Below are 21,101 nucleotides of genomic sequence, written 5' to 3' on the forward strand. Positions count from 1 at the left end.
CATAAAGGGTGTTAAGCACTTGCCTAACTTTAAGCATTATATTTAAATCCCATGAAGCACATGCTGGGAATAAGCCCTGAACAGGGATGGATTTAAGCGTGTGCTTAAGTGCTTTCCTAAATCAGGGCCTATTGTGTGAAAATTCCATTGTATTGTCTCAACAACTAAGTATTGTTTTGGAGAGAAACTGCCTCCTGACAGAAAACCAAATATTCCTTATGATTTAAGAGAGAAATCCTTACCTTGTTCCTTTATCTGCCGGATCTGTCTTACAGTTTCCTTTAAAATTGCACATTTATCTGGTTTGACATTGAAATTGTCAATGTCACTCAGATTAGCAGATATCAGCTCAGCTAGCTCCTCAATATATTTACTTTCCTGTTCACGTCGGCGTTTCTCACCACTGCACATCAGACTAGGAACAAGAAGCAGCATTTAATGTACATAAATTTCAGCATAAACAAGAACTATGATCACACTGTCATCTTTGATGCACTTCAGATACCACTTATCACATAAGTTTAGCTTGTGGACATTCATCTCGTCAATTTACACCTGTAGATTTTTACAGAACCATAAAAAGGAATGTATCTTCAGAGATTATGACAAGATTATTCTTCCAAGAATAACTGTTGTAGTTATTTTCTTATGGAATTTAATGAAAATTCCAACTATTATAAAACTAATGTATTTGTACTATATAGGCATTTTAAGGTGGAAAAAGCTGCAGCACTGTTTTGCTTGTCCAATAAGCTATAAACAAAGTTTTACATCTAATTCAATGGCATTTCTCTGTCAGTATTACAATAACTTTGGACCACTGCACCCACCAATTCCAGAATTTGAGAAAATGTTCTCAAGATTTAATTGGGGATTGGTCCTGCTTTGAGCAGGGGGTTGGACTAGATGACCTCCTGAGGTCCCTTCCAACCCTGATATTCTATGATTCTATATCAGTGGGCACAAGTATATTGATTTTAAGGCAGATCAGAACACCAGAAAAGCTTATTTCACAGGAAAATCAGGGTTCCCCGGGTGACCGATGTTGCAGGCAGAAGAATCTCTCTGCTGTCCCTGGTGGCTGTTTACACATACCAGAGGCAGCATCTTAACTGGCTGCATAGGGACAGCCTGTAGTTTGGATCATCACAGAAATAAGAAAGCCTTACAAGTAGCAGAGAGGACCTAGGTGGCTGGGGGTGGAAGTAGGAATCTAGGGGGCAATGGAGATGGGGAGGGAAAAGCAGGGATCCAGGGAAAAGTGGAAAATGGGAACAGTGGTGAGGGGTCTGTGTCAGCAACCTGGAGAAGGAGGAGTGGACTTGAGTAGGGCCCTACCAAATTCATGGCCCATTTTGGTCAATTTCATGGTCATAGAACTTTTAAAATTGTAAATTTCATTATTTCAGATATTTAAATCCGAAATTTCATGGTGTTGTAATTGTAGAAATCCTGACCCCAAAGGAGGTTGTTGGGGGCAGGTGAGGGGGGGTTGTCACAAGGTTATTTTAGGGGGATTGCGGTATTGCCACCCTTACTTCTGCGCTGCTTTCAGAGAGGAGTGGACAGAGAGTGGTGGCTGCCGGCCGGGAGCCCAGCTCTGAAGGCAGAGCCGCTGCCAGCAGCAGCACAGAAATAAGGATGGCGTGATATGGTATTGCCACCCTTACTTCTGCACTGCTTCCTTTAAGAGCTGGGCCCTCGGTCAGCAGCCGCATCTCTCCAGCCGCCCAGCTCTGAAGGCAGCAGCACAGAAGTAAGGGTGGCAATACCACAATTCCCCTAAAATAACCTTGTAAAAGTACACAAAAGACCAGATTTCGGGTGTGTGTGTTGGGGGACAGGGGGATGACCAGATTTCCGTGGTGCGTTTTTCATGGTTGGGAATCTGGTAGCGCTATGGGGGAAAATACAGAAACCCTACATGAGGCGAAGGGAGGAGGCACACAGAGAATCCGGCATGGGGTAGACAATGCAAGACTTTGGTATGGGGGCAAACACTGAGACCCAGGCATGGGAGGAAAAGGGGGAATGGAGGTGCACACAGAGCCTCTGCCATGGGGGGAAGGATATGGGCACACAAAGAGCCCCTAATATGGGGAGGGTGAATAGGGGTCAATGGCATGGGGGGGGGGGGGGAAGAGAACATGGCGTACACAGAGCACCTAGGCATATGGAAGATGGGACTATGGGGACATTCAGAGCTTCTGGCATGAGGGTTAGGGAGTCCCTGAAAGGATTTTATCAACTGAGTATAAATGAATGGCAAAACTCTGTTAATATTCATTTCAATTAAAAGCTAAAAACAAAACACCACACTGCACTATTTATAATTTTATTATGAAAAATCTAATAAAAACAGTGAGGAAAATGTGTTTACTGTACCCTGGTCCTGGGGCATCACAGGGCAATGGCTTGCGTTTCCTTGACTCATTGGTCAAGCTGTCCAAGGAGTTTTCTCCCAATCCACTCATCTTGCTTGAGCAACAGCTAACTGAGTTTACATGAGCAACTGAAGTGTTAAAAATAATATAAAAAAAGAATCACAAGATATCTCAAGATATTTCAAACAATTAAAATAAATTTTTACAGTATTCTTTATCCATTTTACCGTGAGACTATCCAGATAAGTACTAAATCATAATTTATAGCAGCCTTGCAAAATTTTAGTCACCCCAGGATGCATGATATTTTTGGGACCAATGTGTAATATATTGCTTTAACTATCAGTTACCACTTACTGCTCTACATGATACAAGAACTTGGAGGATCAAAGCTTGAGGAACTCAAACAATATCATGTGGTTAAATTATTGCTAAGGAAAAAATACTGTAGATTACTGCACACGTTCAGATGCAACATACTTTCTAAGCACTATATAACCAGAGCAGTATACACAATCCATATTTTAAAAAAAAATATCTCCCAGATCTGTACCACTTGCTGGAAAAATCTAGGATATAAAAACATATTGAGCAGAATTAACAGCTTCTTCTGCAACAGATACATAAAATATCACTGTCCAGATAGAAATGTTACCACAATTGTTACACACTCTGACTTTGGCCATTAAATCACCATCTTAGTTAATGAGTGTTTTCCAGGGAGCAATAAGGAAGTTACACTCAGTGCTAACTAAGAAGTGCCTTTAGATAAAAAGTAATTTTTGACTCATAAAACACTGGATCATTAAACAGCTATGCAAACCACAGGCACAGAACATGTTTTTTAAATATTCTCCAAAACAATTCTCATGTCTGTCAACAAATCACAAATTCTTGCAATCACATACTATAAAAATGTTTACTTACCTGTACGGTAACTGTTGCTCTTCAAGATGTGTTGTGCACATAGACATTTCACTGCGGGTGCTTGCGTGCCCAGAGCATTCGAGTTGGAGACATTTCTCTCCAGTAACCACTAGGCAGTGCATGCTCTCCTCATGCTGTCAGCTGACAGCATAAAAAGGAGTGTGGTTGCCGCCTCCCTCTCCATTACTTTGCAGTGCTATATGTGATGTCTGAAGCAGCGGGAAAGGTGGGAGGGTCAGGGAATGTATATGTGCATAACACATCTCAAAAAACAAGACAGGTAAGTAAACTTTCCCCCCCTTCGAGTGATTGTGCACATATAGCCCTGGTCTACACTACGAGTTTAGGTCGAATTTAGCAGCGTTAGATCAATTTAACCCTGCACCCGTCCACACAACGAAGCCATTTTTGTCCAATTACTTGATATCTGTGCTCCTCCCCAACGAGGGGATTAGCACTGAAATAGACATCGCCAGGTCGAATTTGGGTTAGTGTGGACGCAATTCGATGGTACTGGCCTCTGGGAGCTACCCCACAGTGCTCCATTGTGACCGTTCTGGACAGTGCTCTCAACTTGCATGCACTGCCCAGGTAGACAGGAAAAGCCCTGCAAACTTTTGAATTTCATTTCCTGTTTGGCCACCATGGCGTGACCATGCAGAGCTCATCAGCAGAGATGACCATGGAGTCCCAGAATTGCAAAAGAGCTCCAGCATGGACTGGATCTGATCACTGTATGGGGAGACGAAACCGTGCTATCAGAACTCCGTTCCACAGGACGAAATGCCAAAATATTTAAAAAAAAATCCAAGGGCATGAAGGACAGAGGCTATCACAGGGACCTGCAGCAGTGCCGTGTGAAACTTAAGGAGCTCAGGCAAGCCTACCAAAAAACTCAAGAGGCAAATGCCTGCTCAGGATCAGAGCCCCAGACATGCTGCTTCTATAATGAGCTGCATGCAATTCTAGGGGGTGCCCCTACAACTACCCCACACCTGTACGTGGACTCCTGCAAGGGAGTCTCAAGCAACAGGGATGAGGATTTTGAGGACAATAAAGATGATAAGGAGGGGGAAATTGAAGGTAGCGCACACCAGGCAAGCGTAGAAACTGTTCTCCCCAACAGCCAGGAACTGTTTATCACCCTCCCAACCTGGGCTCTCGGACCTTGAAGGTGGAGAAGGCACCTCTGGTGAGAGTGTACCTTTGTAAATATAATACACAGTTCAATTTGCCCTGAAGACTTGGGATGCATTCGCTGCCAGTACAGCTACTGGAAGAGTCTGTTAACGTGTCTGGGGATGGAGCGGAAATCCTCCAGGGACAGCTCAATGAAGCTGTCCTGGAGGTACTCCCAAAGCCTTTGCAAAAGGTTTCTGGGGAGGGCAGCCTTATTGCGTCCTCCATGGTAGGACACTTTACCACGTCAGGCCAGTAGCACGTAGTCTAGAATCATTCCATAAGAAAGCATGGCAGCGTGTGGTCCCAGTGTTTGCTGGCATTCAAGCAACGTCCGTTCTTTATCTCCCTGTGTTATCCTCAGGAGAGTGATATCATTCATGGTCACCTGGTTGAAATAGGGGAATTTTATTAAGGGGACATTCAGAGGTGGCCATTCCAGCTGGGCTGTTTGCCTGTGGCTGAAAAGAAATCATCCCTGCTGTTAGCCACGCGGTGGGGGGAGGGCTGAAGCGATCATCCCAGAGAATTGGGTGTGTGTGGGGGGGAGGGGAGAGTGGTCAGTTTGTGCTGCATGTTAACCCGAAAACATCAGCACCTCCTTTTAAATGGCCAATGTGTCTTTTTCAATTTTACTCTCCCTTTTTTTCCTCCCGCAGCTGCAAATGTTTCAATGCTGCCACTAGCATCTCTGTCCCAGTAGCTAGTGCAGATAAGGCAGCGAAAAAAAATGCACTTGCAATGAAATGTTCGCTGAGCTCATGCAGTCCACCCAAACTGAAAGAGCCCAGCAGAATGTGTGGAGGCAGACAATGGCAGAGTCCAGGAAACCACAAAATGAACCCGAGGACAAGAGGGATGCGCGAGAGGACAGGTGGTGGGAGCAACAGGAGAGGTGGCGGGATCAAGAGGAAAGGTGGTGGCAGCATGATGAAAGGGGGCAGGATGCAATGCTGAGGCTACTGGAGGATCAAACTGATATGTTCCAGCATATGGTTGAGGTGCAGGAAAGGCACAGACTGCCACTGCAGCCCCTGCATAACCAACCGCCCTCCTCCCCAAGTTCCATAGCCTCCTCACCCAGACGCCCAAGAACATGGGGGGCAGGGCGGGGGGGGGGGGGGGGTCTTCCGGGCACCCAACCACTCCACCCCAGAGGATTGCCAAAGCAACAGAAGGCTGGCATTCAGTAAGTTCTGAAGTGCAGTGTGGCCTTGTCCTTCCCTCCTCCCCTCATCCACCACCCCACCTGGTGCTTCCCTCCTCACCCACCCCTCCCGGGCTACCTTGGCAGTTATCCCCCTATTTGTGTGACAAATTAATAAAGAATGCATGAATTTGAAACAACAATGACTTGATTGTCTCTGCAAGCAGTGATCGAAGGGAGGTAGGGGAGGGCAGTTGGCTAACAGGGAAGTAGAGTGAACCAAGGGGGCAGGTTTTCATCAAGGAGAAACAAACAGAACTGTCACACCGTAGCCTGGTCAGTGACGAAACTGGTTTTCAAAGCTTCTCTGATGTGCAGTGTGCCCTGCTGTGCTCTTCTAACCGCCCTGGTGTCTGGCTGTGCATAATCAGTGGCCAGGAGATTTGCCTCAACCTCCCACCCCGCCATAAATGTCTCCCCCTTACTCTCACAGATATTGCAGAGCACAAAGCAAGCAGTAATAACAATGGGAATACTGGTTTTGCTGAGGTCTGAGTCAGTAAACTGAGCCAGCGCACTTTTAAACGTCCAAATGCACATTCTACCACCATTCTGCACTTGCTCAGCCTATAGCTGAACTGCTCCTTACTACTGTCCAGGCTGCTTGTGTATTGCTTCATAAGCCATGGCATTAAGGGGTAGGCTGGGACCCCAAGGATAACTATAGGCATTTCAACATCCCCAGCGGTTATTTTCTGGTCTGGAAAGTAAGTCCGTTGCAGCAGCTGTACATACAGACCAGAGTTCCTGAAGATGCGAATGTCATGTACCTTTCCCGGCCATCCCACATCGATGCTGGTGAAACGTCCCTTGTGATCCACCAGTGTTGCAGCACCATTGAAAAATACCCCTTTCGGTTTACGTACTGGCTTCCTTGGTGGTCCGGACCCAAGATATGCGTTCAGTCTATTGCACGCAGTTTGGGAATCCCATTTCAGCAAAGCCATCCACTATGACTTTCACGTTTCCCAGAGTCACTACCCTTGATAGCAGCAGCTCAGTGATTGCATTGGCTACTTGGATCACAGCAGCCCCCACAGTAGATTTGTCCACTCCAAATTGATTCCCGACTGACCGGTAGCTGTCTGGCGTTGCAAGCTTCCAGAGGGCTATCGCCACTCGCTTCTGAACTGTGAGGGCTGCTCTCATCTTGGTATTCTTGCGCTTCAGGGCAGGGGAAAGCAAGTCAAAGTTCCATGAAAGTGCCCTTATGCATGCGAAATTTTCGCAGCCACTGGGAATCATCCCAGACCTGCAACACTATGCGGTCCCACCAGTCTGTGCTTGTTTCACGGGCCCAGAATCAGCGTTCCATGGCATGAGCCTGCCCCATTGCCACCAGGATGGCCAAACTGCTGAGGTCCATGCTTTGTGAGAAGTCTGTGTCCATGTCCTCATCACTCTCGTCACCACGCTGCCATCGCCTCCTTGCCTGCTTTTGCAGGTTCTAGTTCTGCATATACTGCATGATAATGCGTGAGGGGTTTACAATGCTCATAACTGCTGCAGTGATCTGAGCGGGCTCCATGCTTGCTGTGGTATGGTGTCTGCAGGAGAGCAGAGTTGCAGGGGAAGCGGTGGTTAGATGACCAGTTTTGCAGACCTACTGCACCGTCTGCTGCCAGGACACAACAGCTGACCGGGCTGCATGCTTGCCGTGGTATGGCAAGACAAGAGCAGCCGAGCAGAGTTACAGTGGAAGCGGCCCTGCGAGACCACCAGGAGAGCAGAGTGCCAATGGAAGCAGTGGATGATGACGATGGTTTGCAGACTTACTGCACCGGCTGCTGAAAGCAGTATGGCGCCCACATGGAAAAAAGGCGCAAAACGATTGTCTGTCGTTGCTTTCATGGAGGGAGGGGCGACTGATGACGTGTACCCAAAACCACCCGCAACAATGTTTTTGCCCCATCAGGCATTGGGAGCTTAACCCAGAACTCCAATGGGTGGCAGAGACTGCTGGAACTGTGGGATAGCTACCCACAGTGCAACGCTCCGAAAATCGATGCTAGCCTCGGTACTGTGGACGCACTCTGACAACTTAATGTGCTTAGTGCAGCTGTTTTTCTTGGTGGAAGAGAGACTTAGCAAGATTGTAGCAGCGCTTACTGCGGTTAAAAATTCAGTGCGAAATTCACTGAGATGACACTGATAGAATTATGGGGCACTCATCATAGACTACAAAAAGCCTGGGGGTAGTCTAGAGTCATCCAGTTAGATTGCCAAAGCTCTACAAACATCCAAGGTCTGAAGCGTTTCTTCATCTTCAGAAGAATGGGGTTTTGGAAAAAACAAACAAAAAACCGAACAAACAGAAAATGAATATTTGATTCAGGTGGAAAGCTGACACTACCTCAGGCATAAATTTAGGGTGTGGCCTAAAGGAAATCTTTTCTTTATGGAAAACTGTGAAAGGACGATCACCCAGGAGAGCCTGAAGCTCTCAAAACCTCCTAGCACAAGTGATTGCCACCAGAAAAGCTGTTTTTGTAGACAGTAACAATAGTGAGGAGGAAGCCATAGGGTCGAAGGTGGGCCCTAGGAGTTTGGAGAGAACTCAATTGAGATCCCATACAGATGCAGGATCAGACACAGGAGGGTAAATGTTGAGTAGATCTTACAAGAGTCTCAGAAAAAGAGAAGATGAGAGAAAGATGGAAAACCCATCTACTGGTGGATGCAGTGCAGAAAACAGAAGCCACATGACCCCTCTTGGAACTAACTGAAAGGCATGATGATTTCAGATGCAACAGATACCTCAGTGTGACACTACGCCCCATATTCTTCATAGAGATATTGCTGTGATATGAATATGGTCTAACTAAGATACGTTTTACGTATGGTGAGTGATGTAAGATATCATTGGAAAAGTTATGATTTACTGAATATGATTATCCTATTTGTATGCATGTATCATTTCTGTATCTGAAGTTAGGAATATTGACTATGTATCGATTGCAAAAGTGCTTGCACCTGGGGAATGCCGATCAGATAGTAGGCAATCAGCCTGGATGGGTCATTAGACAAGATAATAGGACTTTGAAGTTACTAGTCTCCCGCCTTCCTGAGAAGCTTCCTGGGATGCTGCTTTGACACTGCAAGGTCATGTGATCATGTCACCTGGTACTGGACCCCATCTTAAACCTGCTAGTATTTTTCCAAAAAAGGGGTGGAGACCAAACTGGGCAACGAAGGATTCCTGCCATATGTAAATCCTATTTAAGGCAGGGAAGTGAGTTAATCAGGGTTCTGTCTTCACTGAATCCCATCCCCGCCCAGGATGACTGCCTGAAAATTTAAGAAACAAGGACTAAGGGAGGGAGAAGAGCTGAGCCCAGGGCCAGAAAAGGTGTCTGGCCTGTGAAAGAAAGACAACATTTAGGGTGAGAAATTACTACTTGTAACCAGTTTCTTTAGTGTACTGAGCTTAGTTTGCACGTGTGTTTTATTTGCTCAGTAATCTGCTTTGATCTGTTTGCTAACCCTTAAAATCACTTAAAATCTATCCTTTGTAGTTAATAAACTGGTTTTGTTTTCTTTAATCCAGTTTGTGCAATTCATAACTGGGGGTGGGGGTGGGGGGCAGGAAGCTGTGCATATCTTCCTCCACATTGAGGGATTTTCATGAGGTTACACTGTATAGATTTCTTTGCAGTGCAAGACAATACAATTTTGGGTTTACACTCCAGAGGGGGGTGTGCACTTAAGTCCTGGGCAACTCCCGACTGGAGTCTTCCCACGCAGAGCTGATTTTCAGTGTCAGTGTCTTTCTGCAGATGCGTGTGTCCCCACATGTGTGTGTGTGCGCGCGCGCACTGGAGGAGGCTTGAGGACCCTGGCTCAGCAAGATGGGGTGCTGGGACTTCCCTGTAGGAAGACCAGTCCTGACCTTTAGGTCTTGTAACAAAGATCAGCAAGATGATCTAAAGGATCTCAAAGGTGAGACAGGTTCCTCCCTTTCTGACTCTGAAGAAGAAATGTAAGCTTCCTCAAAATAGGGAGAAGCAGTTCCTGTTGGGATTCTATGTGGCCTGGGTTTTTGGAGACATTAGGATCCAAAGGAAGTGAGGGTTACGGTGTGCAGAAAGCCAGCGAAGTGATTAGTGCTGGCATAATTGGTAAGAAAGATGACTAACAGAGATGAAACAGAAGATTCATTGACAGTGCTGGTGGAACCAAAACACACTGAATCTACTGAAGGGAGGAGGAGGATTCAGCATGGGTGAAGACACTCGTCTCAACAGCACCAAAGGAGCCAGAGTTGATGGTGCTGCCTCAGAGGGGACTAATGAGCGCTTAGATTTGTGAAGCCTTGAACCAATATTAGAGGATTTACCAGAAGATTTTCTGGGAGAAGTCCAAGACATAGTGGTCTTGTCTGGGTCAGAATGCTTGGAAAAAACTTTTAAGCTGACAGAGAAGATGAAGCGTGACATTTGCTTGTACTTCAAATCAGAAGCAGTGTGTGTGTGGCGGACTTCTGGTTGATTTTGAGATCAGGGCCTGGCTCTAATGCAGGTTCCACTGCCTTTTTCATGAGATGAAAGTCCTGATGGGGAAGGAAATACAAATAGGATATTTGTCTCTCGCACAGCCCTCACCCAGAAAAATCAAAGAAGTATCGAGTCCCAGCTCAGAAGGAAAGCATTGTTCTAGGAGACTGGACTGAGACCTCCTCGGGAGCAGAACAGCTGACATTTCTTGTTTTCTCTCATGACTAACAGGTTAATTGTCAGAATGCCCCAAACTGCAAAGATGAGCCATAGGATGCTGGGATTCAGAGATCACTCATATGTCAGGGACAAATTCCTGCTGAGGTGACCTGCCAGGTTGTTGTGGGTCCCAGATAAGTGATTGGCCATGGGGGGAATGTTTTCCTGAATGCAACCTGATTGCCTCCCAACAAAGCACACTGGCATATGCTCCTACATGTCTGTTCATATACTATATCATGGTGGTATTATCAGTGTGTATGAGAACCCCTGAGCCCCTGATGTGACTCTGAACAGCCTGAGAGGCACTGTAGATGGCATGACGCTTCAGGACTTTAATATGAAGAGAAATTCTCATTCTGACCACAGGCCTTGAACTTGCAGCAAGTCCAGATGTACTTCCCAACCTATTAAGGAGGCAACAGTGACTACAGTCCTGGTTGGTGAAGGCCAATCACACATCTGAAGAGGACGCAGGCACCACCTGGTATACTGAATTACCTGTGTGCATGCAGCCATATGGCCTAGCAACCTCTGGCATACTCAGGCTGTGGTTGAGACTACAGCTCCAGACATAGGTGGTGGATTGCCTGGAATCACTTAGTCTGTAAAAATGCTCTTGAATTTGTGAAGTCTATCAGGGCCCCAATGAACTCAATTCTTTGAGTTGGAACCCAGTGTTGACTTTCCACTGGTTAGGATGAAACTTAGACAATTGAGTAGGTGTAGCGTGAAAGGAATGAGAGAGAAGACTTGCACTGTGGAGTTGGCCCTCAGTAACCAATCACCCTGATATAGGAAGATATGAATTCCCTTCTTCCTGAGGTATTCTGTTACCACAATCATACACTTGCTAAAAACCCAGTGGGACAGAAGATAGGCCAAAAGGCAGCTCAGTGTACTAGTAGTGCTGGCCAGCCATGATAAATTTAATGAGAAGTGTCCCTGAAAAGGGATGGGGCACAGAGGTGGGGAGAAGGGACAGAGAGGAACTTTATGGCATAATCCAATCTGATGGCGTTTAGGATTATAATCGAGACCCAAACATTGTAAAAGTGGGCCAGTCTATACCTGAACATGGAGGACAGAGGAGAGGTTACTACTGAATCGCTGTCCTGGACACAAGAGTCAAAATGGGCACTTGGCTAAGGGTGGCCAGCTGGTTAAATCCAGAATCAGAGGACCTTCTCCTTTGGGATCTGTGGCTCTTTCTGGAGTATTCCGGCTGTCACATAGGATTGGAGGATTGTCTGAAAGAATGCTGTGAATGGTATTGCTGTTGTGGCTGCTGAGTGCTAGAGTGGCATCTATTTATGGCCAGAGCATATACTCCCAAAGCATGCAAAGTAGCTCAGGAGTCTTTAAAAGAATGCAAGGTCTTATCAGTATTTTCTGAAAACAAAACCCAGCCATCAAACCTGAAGTCCTCAATAGTCTGCTGCATATTGGGCGCAATGCCCAAATTCTGCAGCTATGCACTCCTCATGGTCACAGCCAATACCATAATTCTGGTCACAGGTTCTGCCACATGCAGAGCTGACTGCAATGAGGTCTTGGCTATCATATGGCCTTCCAAAATGAATGCCATAAACTCTTCCCTAGAGGGTTCTGGCATCCTATCTGCCAATTTAGACATGGCCTATCAATTGACAGTCATATTGAGAGCAACATCTGCTAGTTCGTTAGCAAGGCATATTTGCAGGGAAGAGGAGGTATAAATCTTCCTCCCCATTTAGACCATTCTTTTGGATTCTTTGTCCTTTGGGGTGGATTTATATCTGCCCTTTTCAGCATTTGGTTTTGCTGTAGTCACTTCCAGGGAGTTCGGGGGCTGGGTGTGAGTAGAAACCCTCCAACCGTTGCCTGGGAATGAAGTATAATTTCTCCCAATGCTTTGGCGTAGGGGACAATGACATTTGGGTATTCTACAGGGCTTTTGCAGGCTCCAGGAGAGCCTCATTTATCAGGAGAGTTAATCCCCCTGGAGCTGATGGTTGGAGAATATCCAGCAGTGTGTGTGTATTTTCCTGCAGGAATTCCTCCTGGTAGTTACCATATGTCTCAAGAGGTCCTGATGCACCTTAAAGTACTTGGGCACTGAGGGGGAGGAAGATTTGGGCACAGTATAGTCACCAGGGTGGACAAAGTGGCATTTTGCACCACATGGTCGACTAGGAAAAAACCCATAAGTCCAAGAGGAAGGGACTCAGTGGTTACTTGCAGTTGACATGGTGTGGGAGTGGGGGGGTCACCATTGGGACCAGTGATCTTACTCTGGAGTGGGTCGAGAAGCAGGACGTCAGGGACAGAGAAGCATCCCAGGGATTCCAAGGAGGCCACAGGGTATATGGATAAAGCAAGAGTAGCCAGTAGGCACAGGGCCAAGAGCCCTTGTCCCAACTGTGGGACAGATGCCAATTTCAGCACCAAGAGTGATCCGAGAATCTGGTGCTTATCAGACCAGAACGATGACCCTGACCTGGATCTTGAGGAAAACCAAAGTTCTTTGGTGACAAAGAGACTCAGCCCTGATGGGGCAAACAACTACTTGGACTTCTCTGAACCTCAATAAGGGGGCGGCATTAGTGCCAAAGAGAAGTGGGGAGTTGCACAAGAGGCACTGAATGAGACACATTCCCACCCAGTACCAGGAGAGGCATTAGCACCGAGGCTGGTACCAAACTCTATGATGGATCTGTCACCAAAACAATGCCTGTGCTGAAGTATGCACCAGGACTGAAGGGGTTTTCAGTGCCAGGTCTAGCCTCAGCTCCATAGTCTGCAGACCAGGTGGTGTGAGCTGCAGTGCTGACGGAGCCATTGGCTTTGCAACATGGTCAGAAGGTTCCAATGGCACAACAGAGGATGAGTCAGTAGAAGGCATAGCACCAGAGAACTCCTGAAGAAACACATAGTCCAGGATCGAGAGAAAAAGCAGGTCTGATGCTGCCTCATATGCCATCAGCATGGATACGGTTGATGCTGGTGCCGACATCACAGGTATCGGACTCAGGAGACACCAGAGTTGACAATATGGGCCCTCATTGCTCTCGGCGTGGTACCGAGGAGCGGTTGGACAGACCTGCTCCATCCTGCATGCCGGATGAAGAATGGTGCCAGTCAGCACTCCTCCTAGAAGAGGAAGAGGAGTCTCCCCAAGCCCTGGAATGGTCCTGACTCATTTTATGGGACCTCTTCTTCATCTCACTAGAGGAGGGTGAACAACTCCTCTTCCTCTTGGGGGAAACATCAGAGTCCAAGCACAGGGTGGCATCACTTGTGAATCCGAAGACAACTGCTGATCAGAGGGCTTAGGCGCCAAAGCAGGCCTCAAGGCCTGCTCCAGAAGGTACTGCTTCAACCCCAAGTCTCTTCCCACCTGAGTCCTCTTGGGGAACGACTTGCACATGGAGCACCTCTCCTTAATGTGTCCCTCACCAAGACACAAGTAGCATCTTGTGTGGGGATTGCTGTTGGGGATAGCCACCATACATGACAGACAATGCTTGAACTCTGGTGAAGGCATCACACAGGGCATCCAGTCACTCTACTACTACCACAAACTAAACCTAAGGTACTACTACTATGATATACAAGAAAAGTTCTCAGAAAACAGAGAGAAAGTGTGAGGTGAAGATGCCACACAGAGCTCTGACTCTAGCCACAGGCGGTGAGAAGGAACTCAGGGGGTTAGGGTGGCGCTGCTCTTCTAAGGCCCAGGGAGGAGCTATGGTCGTAGGGCATGAGTGCTACCCCTATGGGTACTTTTAGGCAAAGTTCTCCGGCTCTGGTGCACGCACACACCCACCCACATGGAATACACAGTTGCATCTACTCAAAGAACTAAATTATGTTACTACCACTAAATAATAACTATATACGAACTATAAAGTTCTGAAATCGGGCTACCCGAAGCAAATGCTACAGGGAGCTCCAACTCTCACCACAGGCAATGAGAATGAACTGAGAGGGAGGCAACCACCACATCCCTTTTATGCCTTTGATTGACAGCACTGGGGCACATGCACCACCTATTGATACTGCAAGCAAAAGTCTCTAACTCAAGTGCACTGGGCACACAAACACCAGCAGTGGAATGTATATAAGCACAGTCACTTGAAGGAGAATTAGCATATACCATGAAAGTGAGTGTTTAACTGTTAATTGTCTATCCTCCAACAATAATAGGTTTCTATGCATCCTTTGGGTCCTCTCACATTTCTGTTCTGCAAAGGAAACTTTTAGATGGAAAGTGTCACATGGCGGGAGGAGAAGCATTAGGGTAAGGGGTTTAGTATAACTTCAATACAGGACAAACTATTAAAGCCAATATTTCATGTTATATCTGGTATCCTGCTTCTAGCCTCGAGGGCAAATAAAACTTCTACCTCAACATGTCAAGACCTATTCCTTTCTTTGGACTGGCTTTACTTTCTGGCATATTTCTCTTCCAGCAAAGGTCAAACCAAAGTTTGCTTAAAGAAATGGAGTCATTTCACTAACTCTTGCAAGACAGTTTGGATCAGTGCAGTTTTGTGCGCCTCAGATCAATACATTTATCTGATTTAAAGCTTGTATTACTGAAATTGCACCTATAGCATAATGAACTGTGTTCACTATTGAGTTCCCAGTCCAACATCATCTATTATATCAGAATAAAGTCAGTAAATATTGTAGTTCATGGCCATATTATTTAGCCAAAACATTCTCATTGTATAGGCACTATTTGCATTGCACAAGATATGACAAGAAATTACATTACTACCAACATACACAGAAGAATGGTAAGGTTTACACGCAGAAGGATGGAAATGTTACAGAGCACATATATCAGAAACACAAACCATAAGGACATGTCTACAAAGCCCAGGGAAGCCTGGGTCAACAGACTAAGGCTAGTGGGGCTTGGGCTATCACTCTAAAAATAGACAGCGCTTTGAAGTTACAGCTCAGGCTGGAGCTCAGGCTCAGAATCCTCCCACACCCCGGCTTCAGAATCTGAGCCACAACTTCACAGTGCCATCTACACAGCTATTTTTAAAGCACTAACATGAGCCCCGCTACAGTTAAAACTTCTGCATACTCTAAGTACTATAGACCCTAAGAACCCACATTTTGTTCTTTAATCTTATTTGTTTTGACTATGGTCTTCAAGGACAGGAACCATGAATGAAAATTTGCATTTTACTTCAGTGGATCAGGATTTCACCCCATGTCTTTATTTGTTATAGAACTGAAAATTACTTACTGCTAATGCTGTTTCTTGGGGCTTGTCTTCACTACTGGGGAGATTGATGCTGCTGCAATCGATGCAGTGGGTGTCTATTTAGCGGGTCTAGTGAAGACCCACTAAATTGATGGCAGAGTGCTCTCCGGTCAACCCCAGTACTCCAGCTCCCTTGACCAGAGAGAGTCTCCCGTCCACGCAGCACAGTGAAGACACCAGGGTAGGTCGACCTAAGCTATGCTGACTCCAGTTACATTAGTCACATAGCTGGAGTAGCGTAACTTAGGTCGACTTACCCCGGCAGTGAAGGCAAGCCCTTGTAGTCCTCCCTTTTTCCATCCTGTCCAGAAACAGTCATTACAGTCAGCATTATGGCTCCATCTCAAAGCACCAAAGAGGTAAAAGATCTCTCAATCAATGCCAGAATATAAGTCAATTTTCCCATTTCATTTCCAGTGAGAGACTTTCAGAGCAAAGGAATAAAGGAGATCAAAGGAAAAAAAAAAAATCAAATGACACTTCCTGAGGGGGACCTAGGAGGGACGTAGGATCGGAGAAGTGAAAACTACAAAAAACAGAAAGACCATTAAGTAATTGTCCTTTGCTGTATGTCCCAAATTTTCCGTTGCTGTATGGCCAACAACTGTCAGCAGTCAAGGACAAATTAAAATGGTAATGCAGAAAAAGCTGTGAAGCAATAAGTAGGTCCATATGAATTTAAAGAAGGTGATGCTTCCACTCTCTGAGCCCAGGAAGTTTCCATGTCTCTTCCAAAATGGAACAAAGCAATTTGGCTTGTTCTGAGGTTAATAGAGTACATCCTTAAACTAACAACATGCCACTGTAACCTTGATGACCTAACGTCTCTTATTATAACCTTCAAAACTGACAAACGTAGCTTTTTAAAGCTATGAATTGAAGGTAGGTAAACATTTCAGAACTTCTGCTGCAACAAAGATCTGGACACAACTTGGGCAAAACACCTTTGTGAAATTCCAAGAATGCTGAACAAAGATGGATTACATATTCACCTCTTTCTTTTTCAAAGAGGGGAAGTAAAGTGTGTTAAAACTGAGAAAAGGAGCGAGACATCAACCATACCCTGCTATGTGACACAAACAGTAACCTCCTTGGAAAAAACTTTGGTTACGCATCTGCACTGGTCTGTCCAAATGCTGCTAAAACCAAAGTGTTCTAGGTTGAAGGACAGGATTGTAGCTGAGAGAGGAGATCCAGTCCAATAGAAATGTGGCACAGTTAGGCTCATTATGTACTAGAATCAAGGAGGGCAGGCCCACTTCAGGTCAGAAAGGTTGTCTCCAAGTCTATCCTTTTTTCAGGATTTTCCAAAGTAGGGGTGGGGTGGGAAGCAAAACTTCAGTTCTCTGTCCCAGTGCTACAAGAATGCATGTTACAAGAATTGGTGTCAAAGGATCAGGAGCAGAAACAGGATAGTTATGCCAACTGGCTGGACGCAAACTATTCCATCTATCAAATCACAGAGCCCAGATGCTGGCAAATCTCCTGGGGAAAAAATGGGTCTGAAGACTCCATTTGCCAAGAACCACTATTTGTGTTGAGTCAATCCACCAGCAGTCCAGTTTTCACACAAGTGCAAGCCACTGATACAAAGGTTTCCAGGGCTGAAGGATCAAAGCTGCAGGAGGTTTATGGTATGGCTGCAAAGTCAACACTGTTGGAAATGAAGGGGGACAGAGACCTGGGAGAGACTAGCTGTGAAGTCCCTGCAGCTAGGGATTTCTCCTTGATGCCCTTCCTCTCCCTTTTCACACACCATGCCCTACCCCTGACATCATCCACACTTCTTATTCTCTTGCAACTGGATTTCTTCTTAAGATTTAGGAGACGAAAGAGAAAAGATAGAATGGGAACCAAGAACTGAGTCATCATGAGACTACACTGAGACTGAATGAGGGAGGCAACCTAGTGACAGAGGACGTGGAAAAAGCTAATGTGCTCAATGCTTTTTTTGCCTCTGTCTTCACTAACAAGGACAGCTCCCATACTGCTGCGCTGGGCATCGCAACATGGGAGTAGATGGCCAGCCCTCTGTGGAGAAAGAGGTGGTTAGGGACTATTTAGAAAAGCTGGACGTGCACAAGTCCATGGGGCCGGACGAGTTGCATCCGAGAGCGCTAAAGGAATTGGCGGATGTGATTGCAGAGCCACTGGCCATTATCTTTGAAAACTTGTGGCGAATGGGGGAAGTCCCAGATGACTGGAAAAAGGCTAATGTAGTGCCAATCTTTAAAAAAGGGAAGAAGGAGAATCCTGGGAACTACAGGCCAATCAGCCTCACCTCAGTCCCCGGAAAAATCATGGAGCAGGTCCTCAAGGAATCAATCCTGAAGCACTTACACGAGAGGAAAGTGATCAGGAACAGTCAGCATGGATTCACCAAGGGTAGGTCATGCCTGACTAATCTAATCGCCTTCTATGATGAGATTACTGGTTCTGTGGATGAAGGGAAAGCAGTGGATGTATTGTTTCTAGACTTTAGCAAAGCTTTTGACATGGTCTCCCACAGTATTCTTGTCAGCAAGTTAAAGAAGTATGGGCTGGATGAATGCACTATAAGGTGGGTAGAAAGTTGGCTAGATTGTTGGGCTCAACGGGTAGTGATCAATGGCTCCATGTCTAGTTGGCAGCCGGTGTCAAGTGGAGTGCCCCAGGGGTCGGTCCTGGGGCCGGTTTTGTTCAATATCTTCATAAATGATCTGGAGAATGGTGTGGATTGCACTCTCAGCAAATTTGCAGATGATACTAAACTGGGAGGAGTGGTAGATACGCTGGAGGGCAGGGATAGGATACAGAGGGACCTAGACAAATTGGAGGATTGGGCCAAAAGAAACCTGATGAGGTTCAATACGGATAAGTGCAGGGTCCTGCACTTAGGACGGAAGAACCCAATGCACAGCTACAGACTAGGGACCGAATGGCTAGGCAGCAGTTCTGCGGAAAAGGACCTAGGGGTTACAGTGGATGAGAAGCTGGACATGAGTCAGCAGTGTGCCCTTGTTGCCAGGAAAGCCAATGGCATTTTGGGATGTATAAGTAGGGGCATAGCGAGCAGATCGAGGGACGTGATCGTTCCCCTGTATTCGACATTGGTGAGGCCTCATCTGGAGTACTGTGTCCAGTTTTGGGCCCCACACTACAAGAAGGATGTGGATAAATTGGAGAGAGTCCAGCGAAGGGCAACAAAAATGATTAGGGGTCTGGAACACATGACTTATGAGGAGAGGCTGAGGAAACTGGGATTGTTTAGTCTGCAGACGAGAAGAATGAGGGGGGATTTGATAGCTGCTTTCAACTACCTGAGAGGTGGTTCCAGAGAGGATGGTTCTAGACTATTCTCAGTGGTAGAAGAGGACAGGACAAGGAGTAATGGTCTCAAGTTGCAGTGGGGGAGGTTTAGGTTGGATATTAGGAAAAACTTTTTCACTAGGAGGGTGGTGAAACACTGGAATGCGTTACCTAGGGAGGTGGTAGAATCTCCTTCCTTGGAAGTTTTTAAGGTCAGGCTTGACAAAGCCCTGGCTGGGATGATTTGATTGGGGATTGGTCCTGCTTTGAGCAGGGGGTTGGACTAGATGACCTCCTGAGGTCCCTTCCAACCCTGATATTCTATGATTCTATGATTCTACACTAAATTCTTCCGGGACAAGAGGCCAAAAAAAAAAAAAAAATAAGTGGGTGGATTGCTCCTGATGTACTAATCTTGACTGACTTGTCTTTTGCTTTTTGCTTCTGGGAAACCACAACACGGTCTGTTCTTGCTCTTGCTAGCTAAATTGAGAGGACAGGGATACACAACAAAATTATTGTGTGGAGCAGTTGCTATTATGTTAGGATGTTGGTTGTGGATGGAGAGTTCAAAAGGTCATTCTTCACACAGCAAGGCAGATCTCTAATGATTGCTGCTCAGAACAGAGAACTACCTGGCTCAAACCAGGAGCAGGCTCTGGATTGCTGTGAACTCACTGTAAAGTTAAAAAATATATACATCTGTTTACACACACACTCTCCATGTGTTAATATGAACACTACCACACTGTTTAACACACTTATAAAATATTATAGTAAAGTAATATTTACAAACACCACCACCAATTGATGCATTAGTTTTGACTGGAAAGGGATTACTTCAAAACTAGATAGCAGATTAGTACAGTATTTAAAAAAATTAAAGGGCAGTGAAAAAAGATCAATACAAATGTAGTATAGCTCAAAATAAAACTATTCTCAAAAGATGTCTAAACATACAAATGTAGCCAAAGACTCCACTGACAATAAGCCAGGAAACATTTATGCTCCAAATTCTGATTCAAAATACAGTAACTCCTCACTTAAAGTTGCATCAGGAGCCTCCTGCTTGCTGTGGGGTGAGGGGAGGGCATGACAGGGCTCAAGAAGGAGGGAGCTTGCAGGCAGCAGCTGCTGATTCAACTTCCTGATCTAAAAAGGCAGTGTACTTAGAGTGGGGTCAGCATACTTAAAGGGGCAATGCACATCTCTCTCTCTCAAACACAGCGTGAGTGTCTGTCTGCCATGCTGTCTCCCCTCCCTCCATTTGTGCTGCCTTGTACAGTATGAGGCTACATTAACAACAATGTGTTAACCCTTGAGGGCTCAGCTGAGTTCTAGTTCATCATTTAGCAGTAAGGCATTCCCTGGGAAATATCCCACCCTCTTCCACGCTCCAACTTCATCACCTCAACCAAGCTTCGCAATCATCATTGCTGTGTACAGTATTAAATTATTTGTTTAAAACTTGTACTGTGTATAAGTGTATAATATAGTCTTCTGTATAAAAAAAATTTCCCTGGAACCTAACCCCCCACTATTTACATTAATTCCTATGGGGAAACTGGATTCGCTTAACATTGTTTTGCTTAAAGTCGCATTTTTCAGGAACATAATTACAACGTTACGCAAGGAGTTACTGTAGTTTATAACTACCTATTTGACATACCATGTCAAATTAGTGGAGGCAAATCCCAATGTTTGATGACTGTGGAAAAGCAAACATGAGGAATGTCATCCTTTTTGAAACCAGATGTTCGTTTATGGTACATTTATAAAATATAATACATTTAAAACAGTGACAACTTATATGTGCCCAAGAAAAACAAATGATGAGTTGTCCAATTGCCACTAGATGGCAGAATATCATCAAGTACCTGCATGAGTAGTATTTACTTCAGCTAAATTGCAGATTAAAAAAAATGTTAGGAAGTTAGTTCGGCTCATGTGAATAAACAAGAAGCTTCAAATTTTAAAAAGTAATTTATGTAAACAGTATGATCATGCAAAAATCTAGGATTAGAGTTATCTGAAGGTTACACTCAACACTCACACTCAAAGTCCTAGGTCTATAATCCACATAGCTATGAAAGAATCAAGTGTCGTTGAACAGGTGACACATATACACACTACGTTTG

The 21,101-nt window shown here is 45.5% G+C and overlaps 1 protein-coding gene across 12 annotated transcripts in view; it reads right to left on the reverse strand.

The window, feature by feature from the left end:
• The window catches only part of NCOA3 (nuclear receptor coactivator 3), a 166,089-nt gene that overhangs the window by 36,167 nt on the left and 108,821 nt on the right, over positions 1 to 21,101 (reverse strand). For 9 of the 12 annotated variants that reach the window (XM_037916010.2, XM_043526683.1, XM_037916005.2 and 6 more), the window contains 2 exons: positions 2,386 to 2,512; positions 243 to 415 (listed from right to left, as the gene is read on the reverse strand). In XM_037916010.2, the coding sequence (XP_037771938.1) occupies positions 243 to 415; positions 2,386 to 2,474 (262 nt within the window). In that variant the 5' untranslated portion in view covers positions 2,475 to 2,512. Of the gene's footprint in view, positions 1 to 242; positions 416 to 2,385; positions 2,513 to 20,632; positions 20,672 to 21,101 lie in introns of all 12 variants that reach the window. The other 3 variants (XM_043526684.1, XM_043526685.1, XM_043526687.1) reach the window with 1 other exon arrangement.

The sequence above is a fragment of the Chelonia mydas genome, chromosome 13 (genome assembly GCF_015237465.2).
Source record: "Chelonia mydas isolate rCheMyd1 chromosome 13, rCheMyd1.pri.v2, whole genome shotgun sequence".
Classification (NCBI taxonomy): domain Eukaryota; kingdom Metazoa; phylum Chordata; order Testudines; family Cheloniidae; genus Chelonia; species Chelonia mydas.